Genomic DNA, 14,149 nt, shown 5'->3' with positions numbered 1-14,149 from the left:
TGACTGGATTTTGGATTTTGTAACATCCCAAGAGAGTTATAAACCTTAATGTCCTTTGTGAATCAAGAACTGGGACCAGATGCAGGCTCGCGCAGAAGCCTGTAGAGCTGGAGGAGGCGTACTGGAGAAGTTGCCCACACACCGGACCTGTTTTTCTGTCTAGGCCAGAGCCAGGGGCTTGGAGAGGACATGGAGCGTGATGGCCCGGCTTCCCTCTAGGCAGGATGCTCACAGGCCCTGACTGCTCCACTCTTTGGCCCACATCAGTCCTTCCATCAAGTCAGGCTAGGGGTGCAAAAGAGGTTGGTAGTCAGCAACCAAACATGAACAAGCAGCTCGGAGAAGGCCCTTTAAGGAGCGGACTCTGTAACTGCATGGCCATGTCCTTATTCGTGATGACGGGTGTGCTGGGGGCCAGGCAAGCAGCCAGACTTCAGACCCTGCTGCTGCAGGGAACGGGCCCATGCCACACACCCACTCAGCCCCAAGCCTCCAGTGCAGAACCGGCTCACCCCACTGCGAGACTGGTGCAGCAGAGGAGACGTTGTGCTCAGTTCCTGGTCCCGCTCCTTGCTAGCTGCATAAAGATTTGGACAAGTCACTAAAATTCTTGAATCTCAATTTCCTTATCTGTGAAATGGGGATATTAACTACCATCCATAAGGAGCTCTCGAGAAAGTCAAATAAAAAAAAGGGATGGAAAGCACTTTCAAAATGCAAATTCATTTACAAATGTGAGGAGATGGTAGTGACCCTGTGTTGGCCCCTTGGCTGTCTTTAGGATCACGATGAAGGGAGAGGGAGAATGTCTCCTTGGAGATCCTTGGCTGACCCCAAGGTCTTCACTGCAGGACTTCGGTAGGGCCCCTACCCTTCAGCCATTGGGGGTCCTCCCCCTGCCGCTTCCATCCCTGCAGCCCCGGGAGCAGCTGCACTCTCCCAGCCCTTCCCCACGGACCAGAACAGGTGTCCCAGGGCCTGCGTCCTCCTCTCTGAGGTTGCCCCCACGAAGGGGCCCCTCTTCAGGATGGTGGGCTGTAGACAAGCCCGTGGGCCCAACTCTGGTACACAGTGCTGTCATCTGAGGATCAGATGAAAATGGTCCAATTTCAGGACAGTTCAGTTCCTAGCTTACAGGTGGGCTCCATGGCTGAGAGGAATGTATTCCTAGCTGCTACTCCTAGTAGCGCAGATGGTAGAGAATCCGCCTGCAATGTGAGAGACCTGGGTTCGATCCCTGGGTTGGGAAGATTCCCTGGAGAAGGAACGGCTACCCACTCCAGTATTCTGGCCTGGAGAATTTCATGGACTGTGTAGTCCATGGGGTCACAAAGATTCGGACACAACTGAGCGACTTTCACTTTCACTCCTGTGGGAGCAGTTTGAAACCATAACTGAAATCCAAGTCTTTCATACAGCAGCACTAGACAATAGAGTAATAATAGTAATGTTAATAACAGTATAATTATTACAGCTGTATGAAAATAGTAATAACAGTGGCTCATTAAGTATTTATTATGAGCCAGGTACCCAGTTCTATGTACTTCACATGCATTTACTCACTAATTCTCACATTTATGTGATTATTATCCAAGAAACTGAGGCACAAAAAGAGTGAATAGAATATCTAAAGGTCTTATGAAGCTAGAGTGAAGCCCAGGGCACTCTGATGTCATAGCCTGAGCTCCCTACCTACCAGTTTCAATGGGAATTATACGGCCCCCTAAGGGTGATTTTGAAAATTTTCAGGTCTTAAGTTGTCTTAGTGTTAAGGAGGCAAAACTTTTACTGGCATTTAGTAGCTCCAATGCACAGGAGAGTTTTACAAAATAATTAATTGCCTTCTGTCCTGTATAACTTTCAGTTCAGTTCAGTCGCGCAGTCGTGTCCGACTCTTTGCGACCCCATGAATCGCAGCACACCAGGCCTCCCTGTCGATCACCAACTCCCGGAGTTTATCCAAACTCATGTCCATCGAGTCCGTGATACCATCCAGCCATCTCATCCTCTGTCATCCCCTTCTCCTCCTGTCCCCAATCCCTCCCAGCATCAGGATCTTTTCCAATGGGTTAGCTCTTAGCATGAGGTGGCCAAAGTACTGGAGTTTCAGCTCCAACATCAGTCCTTCCAATGAACACCCAGGACTGATCTCCTTTAGGATGGACTCGTTGGACCTCCTTGCAGTCCAAGGGACTCTCAAGAGTCTTCTCCAACACCACAGTTCAAAAGCATCAATTCTTCGGCGCTCAGCTTTCTTCACAGTCCAACTCTCACATCCATACATGACCACTGGAAAAACCATAGCCTTGACTAGACGGACTTTTGTTGGCAAAGTGTCTCTGCTTTTGAATATGCTATCTAGGTTGGCCATAACTTTCCTTCCAAGGAGTAAGCGTCTTTTAATTTCATGGCTGCAATCACCATCTGCAGTGATTTTGGAGCCCAAAAAAATAAAGTTGACACTGTTTCCACTGTTTCCCCATCTATTTCCCATTAAGTGATGGGACCGGATGCCATGATCTTCGTTTTCTGAATGTTGAGCTTTAAGCCAACTTTTTCACTCTCCACTTTCACTTTCAGCAAGAGGCTTTTTAGTTCCTCTTCACTTTCTGCCATAAGGGTGGTGTCATCTGCATATCTGAGGTTATTGATATTTCTCCCGGCAATCTTGATTCCAGCTTGTGCTTCTTCCAGCCCAGCGTTTCTCATGATGTACTCTGCATATAAGTTAAATAAGCAGGGTGACAACATACAGCCTTGACGTACTCCTTTTCCTATTTGGAACCAGTCTGTTGTTCCATGTCCAGTTCTAACTGTTGCTGTATAACTTTAAACAAATCTAAAACAAATAGATTAAACCAGTGTAAGTCAGTCATATTACAATTCATAATAGTTCTAAAAAGTTTTTGCATGCTTCTAATTTTTTAAAAAATTAGTTTTCTGAATAACTCAGGAAGTTGCTGCTGCTGCTAAGTCACCTCAGTTGTATCTGACTTTGTGAGACCCCATAGACGGCAGCCCACCAGGCTTCCCTGCCCTGGGATTCTCCAGGCAAGAACACTGGAGTGGGTTGCCATTTCCTTCTCCAATGCATGAAAGTGAAAAGTGAAAGTGAAGTCACTCAGTCGTGTCCGACTCTTCTCGACCCCATGGACTGCAGCCTACCAGGTTCCTCCATGGGATTTTCCAGGCAAGAGTACTGGAGTGGGGTGCCATTGCATTCTCCGTCAGTAAGTTAAGAGATGCTTATTATGGAGAAGACACTTAAATGGAATAAAGACATTGTCTCAAAATTATTGAATAATCTACTCCAATCATTGTCTATACAACAGATTCTAACACTGCAACTACTGTATATTTGGTTCCAATGCAGTGGTCTTACTGAAAAAGCAGAGGCTGATTGCAAACAGTTAACAGAGGAGCTCTGAGAGAACCAAATATCATTAAAGCAAAGATTCTTGAGATGCAAGGTCTCCTTGGCTCTCCTTAATACCTGTTTTTAGACATTATTTCATATTACAGTATTGCCTCCTTCATATTTTTTAAGTTTTTACAGCCCAAAAATGAACATCTATGTTGTAACAATTGCATATGGAAATGTTTGGGGGAATTGCCTGCTGTTTTTCTCAGGGTGCACATTCAATTGCTTTAAACAGCTTATATCACCACTTCTCTTTCCAATCCTTCCTATATTGCCCTTTGGAAATATATGATCTCCAAGGCCTTTTAAGATCCCCCAGATTGAAGTTAGCCTGAACACACGATGGTGTTTCAAAACACAGATCTGTGGGGACTTCTCTGGTGGCCCGGTGGTTACAGCTTCGCCTTCCAATGCAGGGGGTGTGAGTTTAACCCCTGGTTGGGGAGCTGAGATCCCACATCCCCTGCACACCAAAATGCCAAAAAAACATTAAAAAAAAAAAAGAAGAAGAAGCAATATTGTAACAAATTCAATAAAGACTAAAAATAGTCCATATTAAAAAAAATCTTAAGAAAAGTAAAGCACAGATCTATGTGTCTGTGACATGTTTCCACTGCCCCATCCCATGTGGTAACACGGGGAGCTATTTTTAACAGCACACATCAAATCCGGTTTTTGGTTTGTGGTTTTGGGTGGCTTGGGGGATTTCAGTTGCCTGACCAGGGAACATGGGCCCCAGCAGTGAGAGAGCCAAACCCTAACCACCAGACCTCCAGGGAGGTCCCTCAGACTGTCTGTCTGCACTCACATTGTATTCCCTCCATTTTCTCACGTTGTCATCTTTAACTTGCTTTGCTATGTTAGCTGTACTTCAGTGAAGGTTATTTCCCTCTTTTATATGTATACGTGCAAAGACCTCTGGTCTGTTTTTAACTACCTAACAGTTTTTATTCTAGTGTTCACTCCCTACTGCTCTTTTGATTTTTTTGTATATAGAGAGGGGTTATTTGGTGTTTTGTTTTTTTTTTTTTGAAAGGGTGGCCCAAGTCTTCTATTTCTCTTAAATTCAAACTTATTACAATTAGGTGCAAGCAATCTGCCTACTTTATGTCTTCTGTTAAGTCTTGTCTAACAGATGGTGACTGCAGCCATGAAATTAAAAGACGCTTAGTCCTTGGAAGAAAAGTTATGACCAACCTAGATAGCATATTCAAAAGCAGAGACATTACTTTGCCAACAAAAGTCCATCTAGTCAAGGCTATGGTTTTTCCAGTGGTCATGTATGGATGTGAGAGTTAAACTGTGAAGAAAACTGAACGCCGAAGAATTGATGCTTTTGAACTGTGGTGTTGGAGAAGACTCTTGAGAGTCCCTTGGACTGCAAGGAGATCCAACCAGTCCATTCTAAAGGAGATCAGTCCTGGGTGTTCTTTGGAAGGAATGAGGCTAAAGCTGAAACTCCAGTACTTTGGCCACCTCATGCGAAGAGTTGACTCATTGGAAAAGACTCTGATGCTGGGAGGGATTGGGGGCAGGGGGAGAAGGGGATGACAGAGGATGAGATGGCTGGATGGCATCACCGACTCGATGGATGTGAGTTTGAGTGAACTCCGGGAGTTGGTGATGGACAGGGAGTCCTGGCGTGCTGTGATTCATGGGATCGCAAAGAGCTGGACATAACTGAGCAACTGAACTGAACTGAACTGAACAGTTACATACGGAGACATTGTGTCTTATTGTAATATTTTCTTCTTTATTATAATTACCTTTGAGGTGTTTAAATGAAGGCTGTAGACTAGTCATATCATCTATGAAACTGCACTGCAGGATAGAGGGCATGTTGCAAAGGGGATGCCAGCTCTAATGGGATTGAGAGCCACTGCTCTCCACCGAGAGAGAGGAGGTTAGGAACCGGTCGGCTTCTCCTTTTTCAGGCTCAGAGAAGGCGGAGGGACGCAGCCGCATGTACACAGCAGGTGGGCGGGCTAGAACCGAGCGTCCTGACTCGTTGTCCAGCCCCACCCCAAGCCTAGATTCGTCTTTCCACAGCTCAGCCTCACAGTCCAGAGCCGGACAACGCTGGGGGAAAAGGGGCGAAGCTGTGTGTCTAACACCCTTGGGACATTCTGCCCTAGAGTCAACTGAATCTGGCGCTCTCAGACGGTCAGCAACAGGTCTCAATTAGCTGCTTGTCGCCCCCCGCGTCTAGCGTGGGCATCAGCACAAAGCGATCCAACTGCTTACAAGATGAATCTATTAACATTGTTGTTCAGTCGCTCAGTTGTGTCCGACTCTTGGCGACCCCATGGACTGCGGTGCGCCAGGCTTCCGTGTTCCTCTCCGTTTCCTGGAGTCTGCTCAAACTCATGTCCACTGAGTCACTGATGCCCTCCAACCATCTCATCCTGTTCATGGGGTTCTCAAGGCAAGAAAGCTGAAGTGGTTTGCCATTCCCTTCTCCCGTGGACCACGTTTTGTCAGAACTCTCCACCATGACCCGCCTGTCTTGGGTGGCACTACACAGCATGGCTCATAGTTTCATTGAGTTAGGCGAGGCTGTGGTCCATGGGATCAATTCGGTTAGTTTCCTGTAATTCTGGTTTTCTTTCTGTCTGCCCTCTGATGGATGAGTATAAGAGGCTTGTGGACCCTTCCTGATGGGAGGGACTGGCTGTGGGGAAAACTGGGTCTTGCTCTGGTGGGCAGGGCCATGCCCAGTAAATCTTTAATCTAATTTTCTGCTGATGGGTGGGGCTGTGTTCCCTCCATGTAGTTTGGCCTGAGGCCAAACTGGTAGGGGTAATGGCTGTAATGGCGACCTCCTTCAAAAGGACTTACACCAGCACCCTGAGCCTCCCAGGACTGCTGTGGCCAGTGCCCTGACCCTGTGCTGTCGACCCACACCCCACCAGAGACTCCCACACACACAGGCAAGTCTGGCTCAGTCTCTTGTGGGGTCATTGCTCCCTTCTCCCGGGTCCTGGTGTGCACAAGATTTTGTTCATGCCCGCCAAGAGTCTCTGTTTCACCAGCCCTATGGAAGTTCTGCAATCAAATCTCGCTGCTCTTCAAAGGCAGATTCCCCGGGGATACTGAGTTCCTTTACTTGGGTAGTCTGGTGGGGCCTGGAACCTTTAGAGCAGTGAGAACTTCTTTGGTATGATTGTCCTCCAGTTTGTGAGTCGCCCGCCTGGCGGCCCGACAGTGGGGCTCATGGTGACTCCTCCAAGAGGACCTGGGCCACAGGCCGCACCTCCCAGGACTGCTGCTGCCGGAGCCCCTGTCCCTGCAGCAGGCCCCTGCAGGAGACCTTCAGACACCACGGCAGGTCTGGCCCGTCTCTTGTGGGGGTCACTGCTCCTCTCCCTCGGTCCTGGTGCACGCAAGGTTTTGTTTGTGCCCTCCAAGCATCTCTGGGGGGCATGAGGTTTGATCTTAAACGCGATTGCACCCCTCCTACCATCGTGTTGCGGCTTCTCCTTTGCCTTTGGTTGTGGGCTATCTTTTTTGGTCGGTTCCAACTTGAATTTGCATTATGCATCCCTTAACACTGGCTGGAGGTATTACGGTAATACTGCTTTTGACTTCACTTCTGAGTTCACACTGCATTTATTAATGAATTTAATCAACAAATGAATTTATTAATAGTACTTTCCCAAAAAGAAACAGATCCCAACTCTTCCCACACCATCTACCAAACCATGTAAGGAAGCCAGGTACTTCCCTAAACAGTTCTTCCCTAAACAGTCCAAGATTTGCCAGAGAGATGGAAACTGCAGAACTCAGCCTCAGTGGATGGGTTGGGAGGAATTACAGGAGTCAGATGGGTGTGGACTTCCCAGAGGGAGGGAGCAATGCCCTCCGGGAGAAACTGTGACTTTAAGCAGCCCTGTATGTGAGGTATGTGGGTGAGTGTGTGTGTCTGTGTGCATGTAGGTGTGTGTCTGTGTTAATGATTTGCCAGAGGCTCATTTCACAACTTACCAAGGGTCAGCTTCCCTTGAGCATGTCCAGGTTCGGTCCCCAGGGCTACTTGCCCCTGGCCAGCTTCCTCCTGGAGCGTCCCTCAGGCAGCCCTCGACATGATCTCCATTACCGAATGGCAGAGTGAGTGCTGGGGGCTGGGCCCATGCTTCTGAGGGGGCTGGGCTGGGGCTCGGGGAGGTGCGGCCCCTCCCAGCCTGGCTGGCCCTGGGGAACCTGCAAGGTGACCTCCGGAGCCAGTGGCTGGGGGCTGCCCCGTTGGCCTCCTCCAGGCCCCAGGGCTGAGGCCAGCTGGGATCCCTGCCGTCCGGGGTGGGGGCTGCTCAGGGCTCCCAGGAGGCCAGAGGCTGCTGCCCAGAGGAACTGGCAGGCTCACCACTTTGATCCCATCCCCATTCAGGATTCTGAAACTGGGGGTACTGCAAGGGTGAACCTAGAAGGCCTCTTATTCAGACTTTTTCCCCCACAAACTCTTAAAGTCTCCTGTAGCCCTGGCACCTTCTTATCAGAAACTAAACTCAAATCCTCTCCCTAAATCACCCTGTCTTCACTCCTAAGTGTCTTTCCCATTTCTTGCCGAGAGAGGGCAGGGAGGTAGTCCCCAGGGCCGGGAAAAGTGATGAGAACTGTGGCTCTGTGAGTTTCGCTTGGGTGAGTTACTTAAAGCCAGTGTCTCATCTGTGAACTGGAGACAGTATCCATTCATTCACTGTCTCCTCTATGTGCCAAGCACTGTGTTGGGCACAGCGTATGCACCAATGCATGAAACATATATTCTCTGCTTTTACTCCAGGATGAGGAAACAGGTAACTAGCCGATGAAGAGGTCAGTATGTAGTATGTCAGGTGGTGATACACCCTCTGGACAAAAATAAAACAGGGTAAAGAGGCGTGCGAGTGACGAGTAGGAGGGGTTACTGCTTTGTATAGAGTGGTCACTAAACTCCCCAGGGAAAGTGCATGGGAATTGAGGGGGCAAAGCCACGTAGCTGTATGGAGGGAGAGATCTTCTTGGGAGAGGGGAACACCAGGGCCAGAGCCCGGAGGCATTGGGTAGGAACACAAGGCGGCTAGAGTGGGTGAAGCTCAGCGAGGACGGGAGAGCGGCAGGAGGCTGGTCAGGAGGCCACCCAGCAGCCAGGCTGCGTGAGGATTCCAGCTTCATCTGCAGAAGACAGGAAGCCGTTAGAAGAGTTTGTGCAGAGGAGTGGTAGATCTGCTTACGTTTTTAAAAGATCCCTCTGAGTACTGGCCTGAGAGTAGACAGCAACAGAGAGGCCGGGTAAGAGGCAGGAGACGGTGACGGGGAGACGCTCTGAGCTGATAGATGGTGGGGAGACCAGGGTGGTAGCATCAAAGTGGTGGGAAATAGTGCTAGGCGTGCGCTGAGCAAACTGCCCAAAGGGCTTGCTGTGGATTGGATGTGGGGTGTGAGAGAAAGAACTCTGGAGTGCCTCCAATATTTACAGCCTGAGCAATTAGAAGGGTTGAGAAGGAAAGCAGGAGTTGGGTTTTAAACATGCTGAGTTTGTGGTCAAGTAGGTAGTCAGGTATATGAGTCTGGAAGGGAGAGAAATCTGGGAATTGCCAGCATACGGATAGTATTTAAACCAGGAGGTTGTCTGGCGCACACTTTCTCAGCCTCCCCACTACTGACATTTGCGGGCAGGGTAGTTCTTTGCAAGGCAGGAGACCCCATTTCAATTCCTGGGTTGGGAAGTTCCACTGGAGAAGAGATAGGCTACCCACTTGAGTATTCTTCCCTTGTGGGCTCCCCTTGTGGTTCAGCTGGTTAAGAACCCGCCTGCAATGCGGGAGACCTGGGTTCAATTCCTGGGTTAGGAAGATACCCTGGAGAAGGGAAAGGCTACCCACTCCAGCATTCTTGCCTGGAGAACTCCATGGATTAGTCCGTGGGGTCACAAAGAGTCAGGCGTGACTTTCAGTTCTTTGTTTTAGGGGGGTCCAAAATCATTGCAGATGGTGACTGCAGCCACGAAATTGAAAGACATTTACTCCTTGGAAGGAAAGTTATGACCAACCTAGATAGCATATTCAAAAGCAGAGACATTACTTTGCCAACAAAGGTCCGTCTAGTCAAGGCTATGGTTTTTCCTGTGGTCATGTATGGATGTGAGAGCTGGACTGTGAAGAAGGCTGAGCGCCAAAGAATTGATGCTTTTGAACTGTGGTGTTGGAGAAGACTCTTGAGAGTCCCTTGGACTGCAAGGAGATCCAACCACTCCGTCCTAAAAGAGATCAGTCCTGGGTGTTCTTTGGAGGGAATGATGCTAAAGCTGAAACTCCAGTACTTTGGCCACCTCATGCAAAGAGTTGACTCATTGGAAAAGACTCTGATGCTGGGAGGGATCGGGGGCAGGAGGAGAAGGGGACGACAGAGGATGAGATGGCTGGATGGCATCACCGACTCGATGGACATGAGTTTGAGTGAACTCCAGGAGTTGGTGATGGACAGGGAGGCCTGGCGTGCTTCGATTCTTTGGGTCGCAAGAAGTCGGACTGAGGACTGAACTGAACTGAAATGAACTTCCTATGATAGGATTTTAGCAGCATCCCTAGCCTCTCCCCACTAGATGGCAGTAGCACACTCTCACCACCGACTGTGACCATCAGCCTGTCTGCTGCTGCTACTGCAGCTAAGTCACTTCAGTCGTGTTGGACTCTGTGTGACCCCATAGACGGCAGCCCACCAGGCTCCCCCGTCCCTGGGATTCTCCAGGCAAGAACACTGGAGTGGGTTGCCATTTCCTTCTTGCGAACAGAATTGCCAACCACCATCTATCAGCCCTCCCCCAACCCACCAAGTTGCGAAACACTGACCTGGAGGAAAAATAAAGAGGGCTGAGGCCTGAGCCCAGGGACAAGCCTACATTTTATTAAACCAAAATGTGCAAAGTTCTAAGAAGAATGTGCTAAGTTCTAAGAAGAATGTGCTAAGTCAGTCCTGCGAGAGAGAAAAATGAGGCAACCAAATTAAGTCAGGAATGGAGAGAAGACCAAACTTCCCTGAGAAACTGACATTTACGTTGAGACCCGAAGGCGGAGTGTGTGTCAGCCAGATAACAAGTGGGAAGCAGCCCTGTGTACAGAGGCCCTGAGGTAGGAAGGCCCGTCCTGGAAACAAGGATGTGCTCGGAGTGTGGCGGGCGAGGATCATACTCTTGCCTGCCCTGCTCCAGGAGATGCAGTCGGAAAAGCAAGCCGAGGCCCCGTGATGGGCCCGGGAGCCGAGGCACAGCTGGGAGGACTCTTTCCTTCTAAGCCCACGGGAAGCCATGACGGACTGCCCGCTGCACTAATACGAGTGGACTGCATGTTTTCCAAGACCCCTGACGACTGTATGGAGAAGGGATCACGGGGGCAGGAACGCAGCAGGAGACTAACTGGGGAATGTCGCAGAGTGCAGGAAAGAGGAAATGGTGGTTTAGAATTAAGTCGTAAGCGTGGAGAGGAACGGACAGCTTTCAAGATACACTTGGGAGGAAGGAGCGATAACACTCACCTGTGGATCGAATGGGGAGGGGGTGGCGGAGCTGTGAGGCCACTGGGCTTCTGCCTTGAGCTGCGGGGTGGATGGTGACGACATTTTATTCATTTGGGGAAAACTGAGCCAAGTGCAGCTTTAAGGAAGGAAACCAATAGCTCAGTTTGGACCTGTTGAGTTCAAGATGTCCTGAAGAGAGAAAAACATGCAGATATGCCAAGTAGGCAGCTGGATAGGAGTTTGGAAGCTCAAAGAAGCCAAGAGCTAGAGAGAGAAATATCGACATTGTCAGCACACAGGAGATACTTAAAGAAGTGGGAGTCCATGTGCAACTAGAATGAGAAGAGAAATGAGCTGGAGCTGAAGCCCTGAGTAGTTCAGACCCCGGGAGGGAGAGAGAGAAAGGGGAGCTGGCAAAGAAGCCTGGGAGGAGCGGCCAGAATAGCAGGAAGAAATCGAGAATATGGTGTCTCGGAGCCCACTAGAGGATGCTGCAAGAAGGGGGTGGCCAGCTGCTGACAGAGGAGGCCCGACCCCTATCCTTTGCACTTTGGATGTCGGGAGACCCTGGCCAGAGCAGTTCCTGCAGAGGCGGTGGGGGCAGGAGTGGGCTGGACAGGGCGTTCAAGTCACTTCTCTAGAGTTGGTCTGCTGGGTTCACACCCTGGTTCTGCTGCTGCTGGCTGTGCACCCCGGGGCCCAGGTTAACACCATTCACGTTTCAGTTCTGTCTGTGAAATGGGGGGCACGCATACCTACCGCATAGGCAGTTATGAAGACGAGATGAGTTAATACGCACGAAGGGCTTAGACTGCCTGGCACCATGCGCTCACCAGTGTTAACAATGACTACCATTCGTCAGCGCTGTTAATTCTGTAAAGAGAAACAGGCTCTTTCTCTTCCCCTTTCCCTCCTTCTTCAACAATTCCGTCCTAAAGCCGTACTGCAGAAGCGGGGCAGTGCCCAGGGCGGGCGTCAGAGCGCTCCCCGGGTTGGAGGGTTCACGCTGGGTGGGGTTCAGCTGGCCAGGAGGAGGGGGGCATCTGGCAGGGTCGTGGTGGGAGCTGGAGAGTCACTTTATGTGGAGGGTCCTGCAGACTCCGACTTCAAGAAACGCCCTCAGTAGCGGTCAAACGGGAATCGTGCGTCACCGACAGTGGCAGGAGGAGAACACGGCATCACCTCTTGCTGATATTTCTGCATAACCCAAATACAGACATGCGGAGACATCAGACAAACCCAAATAGAGGGAGTGCTACTGGATGACCAGCTCAGATCTTCCAAGTGTCAAGGTCCTGTCAAGGAGAGACTGCAGAACTGTTCTAGACATAACAGTCTGAAGAGACAAGGCAAGCACATGCCATGTGTGACCCTGAACTGGACCTTTTTGCTGGGAATGGTATTACAGGGACAACTGATGAAACATGAATGGGGCTGAGTGCTGGATGGTAGTCATGTATCAGTGTTAATCTCCTGACCTCTAATAAGAGGTTTTTATAGCGGTCATAAAAACTTAAGATATTTTTGTCATTCAGATTGTGGTCTTCCTCCACAATATCCTGGCCCATGTAAAATAATCACAACAAGGTAGAAATACTTCTTGGTCCTCAGTTGATTGTCTCTTCATGCATGCATGCTCAGTTGCTTCAGTCATGTCCAACTCTTTGCAAACCCATGGACTGTAGCCTGCCAGGCCCCTCTCTCCATGGGGTTTTCCTGGCAAGAATATTGGAGTGGGTTGCCATGCCCTCCTCCAGGGGATCTTTCTGATCCAGGGATCAAACCCACTCTCCTGTGTCTCCTGCATTGCAGGCTGATTCTTTACTGCTGAGCCACTGGGGAAGCCCTTATTGTCCCTGAGGGTAGAAAAATCATGCAATGGAAAGAACACAAACTTCATAACGACCAAGGAGGTTGTATTTTGCCCAGTGTCTTGGGCTCTAAGAGATTTAATATGGGCAGGCATTCTAGAAGGTAGAAATAGGAAGCTTGAATAGATTACAGAGGTTTGTCAGAAACAGGAGGAATTGCTCTTCGTTGCAGATGGATTCTGGTGGCGGGGCAATATGTTGAGAGAAATGATGCTGTGCTGGTTCCTAACAAATCCAACTCTGCCAAAAGGGAGAACTAATTAGGCTGGCTTTTTTTTTTTTTTTTTGAATATGAGTTGACTGAGGTTTCAGTACAAATCTCATTTCTGTATTTTTAATGATTCTTTTAAGGAAAGCCTTTAGCCTTATTTCTATACTGGAACTGGTGTTAATTTCCTCCTCCTAAGATCTGTATGATAACAAGTTGTTGTTTTTGTTTAGTCACCAAGTCGTGTCCAACTCTTTTTCGACCCCATGGACTGTAGCCCGCCAGGCTCCTCTGTCCATGGGATCTCCAGGCAAGAATACTGGAGTGGGTTGTTACTTCCTTCTCCAGGGGATCTTCCCAACCCAGAGATCGAACCTGTGTCTCCTGCATTTCAAGCAGATTCTTTACCCACTGAGCCACGGGCACAGATTAGGAAAGATTAATTACCTGAAAGACAATTGTGTTTCATTCTCTTTCAGTTGTAAATATAATGAAGCCAGTAAGCCTTGTCCTCATAATTCTGTTTTTATTTTGTTTTCTTAGTTCTGCTCTTAACAACCAAACTTTTAGCAACTTTTTACAACGCTCTATGGAGACATAGCAGGTTCAATCCCTGGGTTGGGAAGATCCCCTGGAGTAGAAATGGCAACCCACTACGGTGTTCTTGCCTGGAAAACCCCATGTACAGAGGAGTCTGGTGAGCTACAGTCCATGGGGTCACAGAGTTGGACATGACTGACTGACTGAGCACACACACATAGAAACATGGCAATAATACCAATTTCACAGAGATGCTGAGGATCAGTTCTGAGATGTTAGTTAACAAGTCCAGTAAAAATTTTATTTTTAAAATTTACCTATGTGTTTTCTTTTTAAAAATTAAGCTATTTTTAATAAAGCTATACATGTTGTAGTTGAAAAAGACACTCTAGCTCTTTCTCTATTCATCGTAACAAATGATTTTCATATTCAACAAAAAGAAAATAAGGCATTTTAGCTATATTAAGTAAATAAAGTGAGTTGCAAAACAATATAAACAATAAAATGTAAACTTTAAGTTGTACCTCATCAGTAATTTTTTTAAAAGGAAGCAACATGATTCCCTTTACCATAGCATCAAAAAGAATAAAATCCTTAGGAATAAACTTAACTAAAGAGGCA

General features: G+C 48.5%; 1 protein-coding gene across 1 annotated transcript in view; it reads left to right on the top strand.

The window, feature by feature from the left end:
• Nucleotides 1–7,416: 7,416 nt before the first annotated feature.
• Nucleotides 7,417–14,149, top strand: part of GOLT1A (golgi transport 1A) — a 13,502-nt gene continuing 6,769 nt past the window's right edge. The window contains exon 1 of the mRNA XM_010854154.1: nucleotides 7,417–7,528. Within this exon, the coding sequence (XP_010852456.1) occupies nucleotides 7,504–7,528 (25 nt within the window). The 5' untranslated portion in view covers nucleotides 7,417–7,503. The remainder of the gene's footprint in view (nucleotides 7,529–14,149) is intronic.

This window comes from Bison bison, unplaced genomic scaffold (assembly GCF_000754665.1).
Source record: "Bison bison bison isolate TAMUID 2011002044 unplaced genomic scaffold, Bison_UMD1.0 scf7180017864338, whole genome shotgun sequence".
Classification (NCBI taxonomy): Eukaryota; Metazoa; Chordata; class Mammalia; order Artiodactyla; family Bovidae; genus Bison; species Bison bison.
Note: the sequence above shows the minus strand (reverse complement) of the source record. Positions and strands in the feature narration are given on the sequence as shown.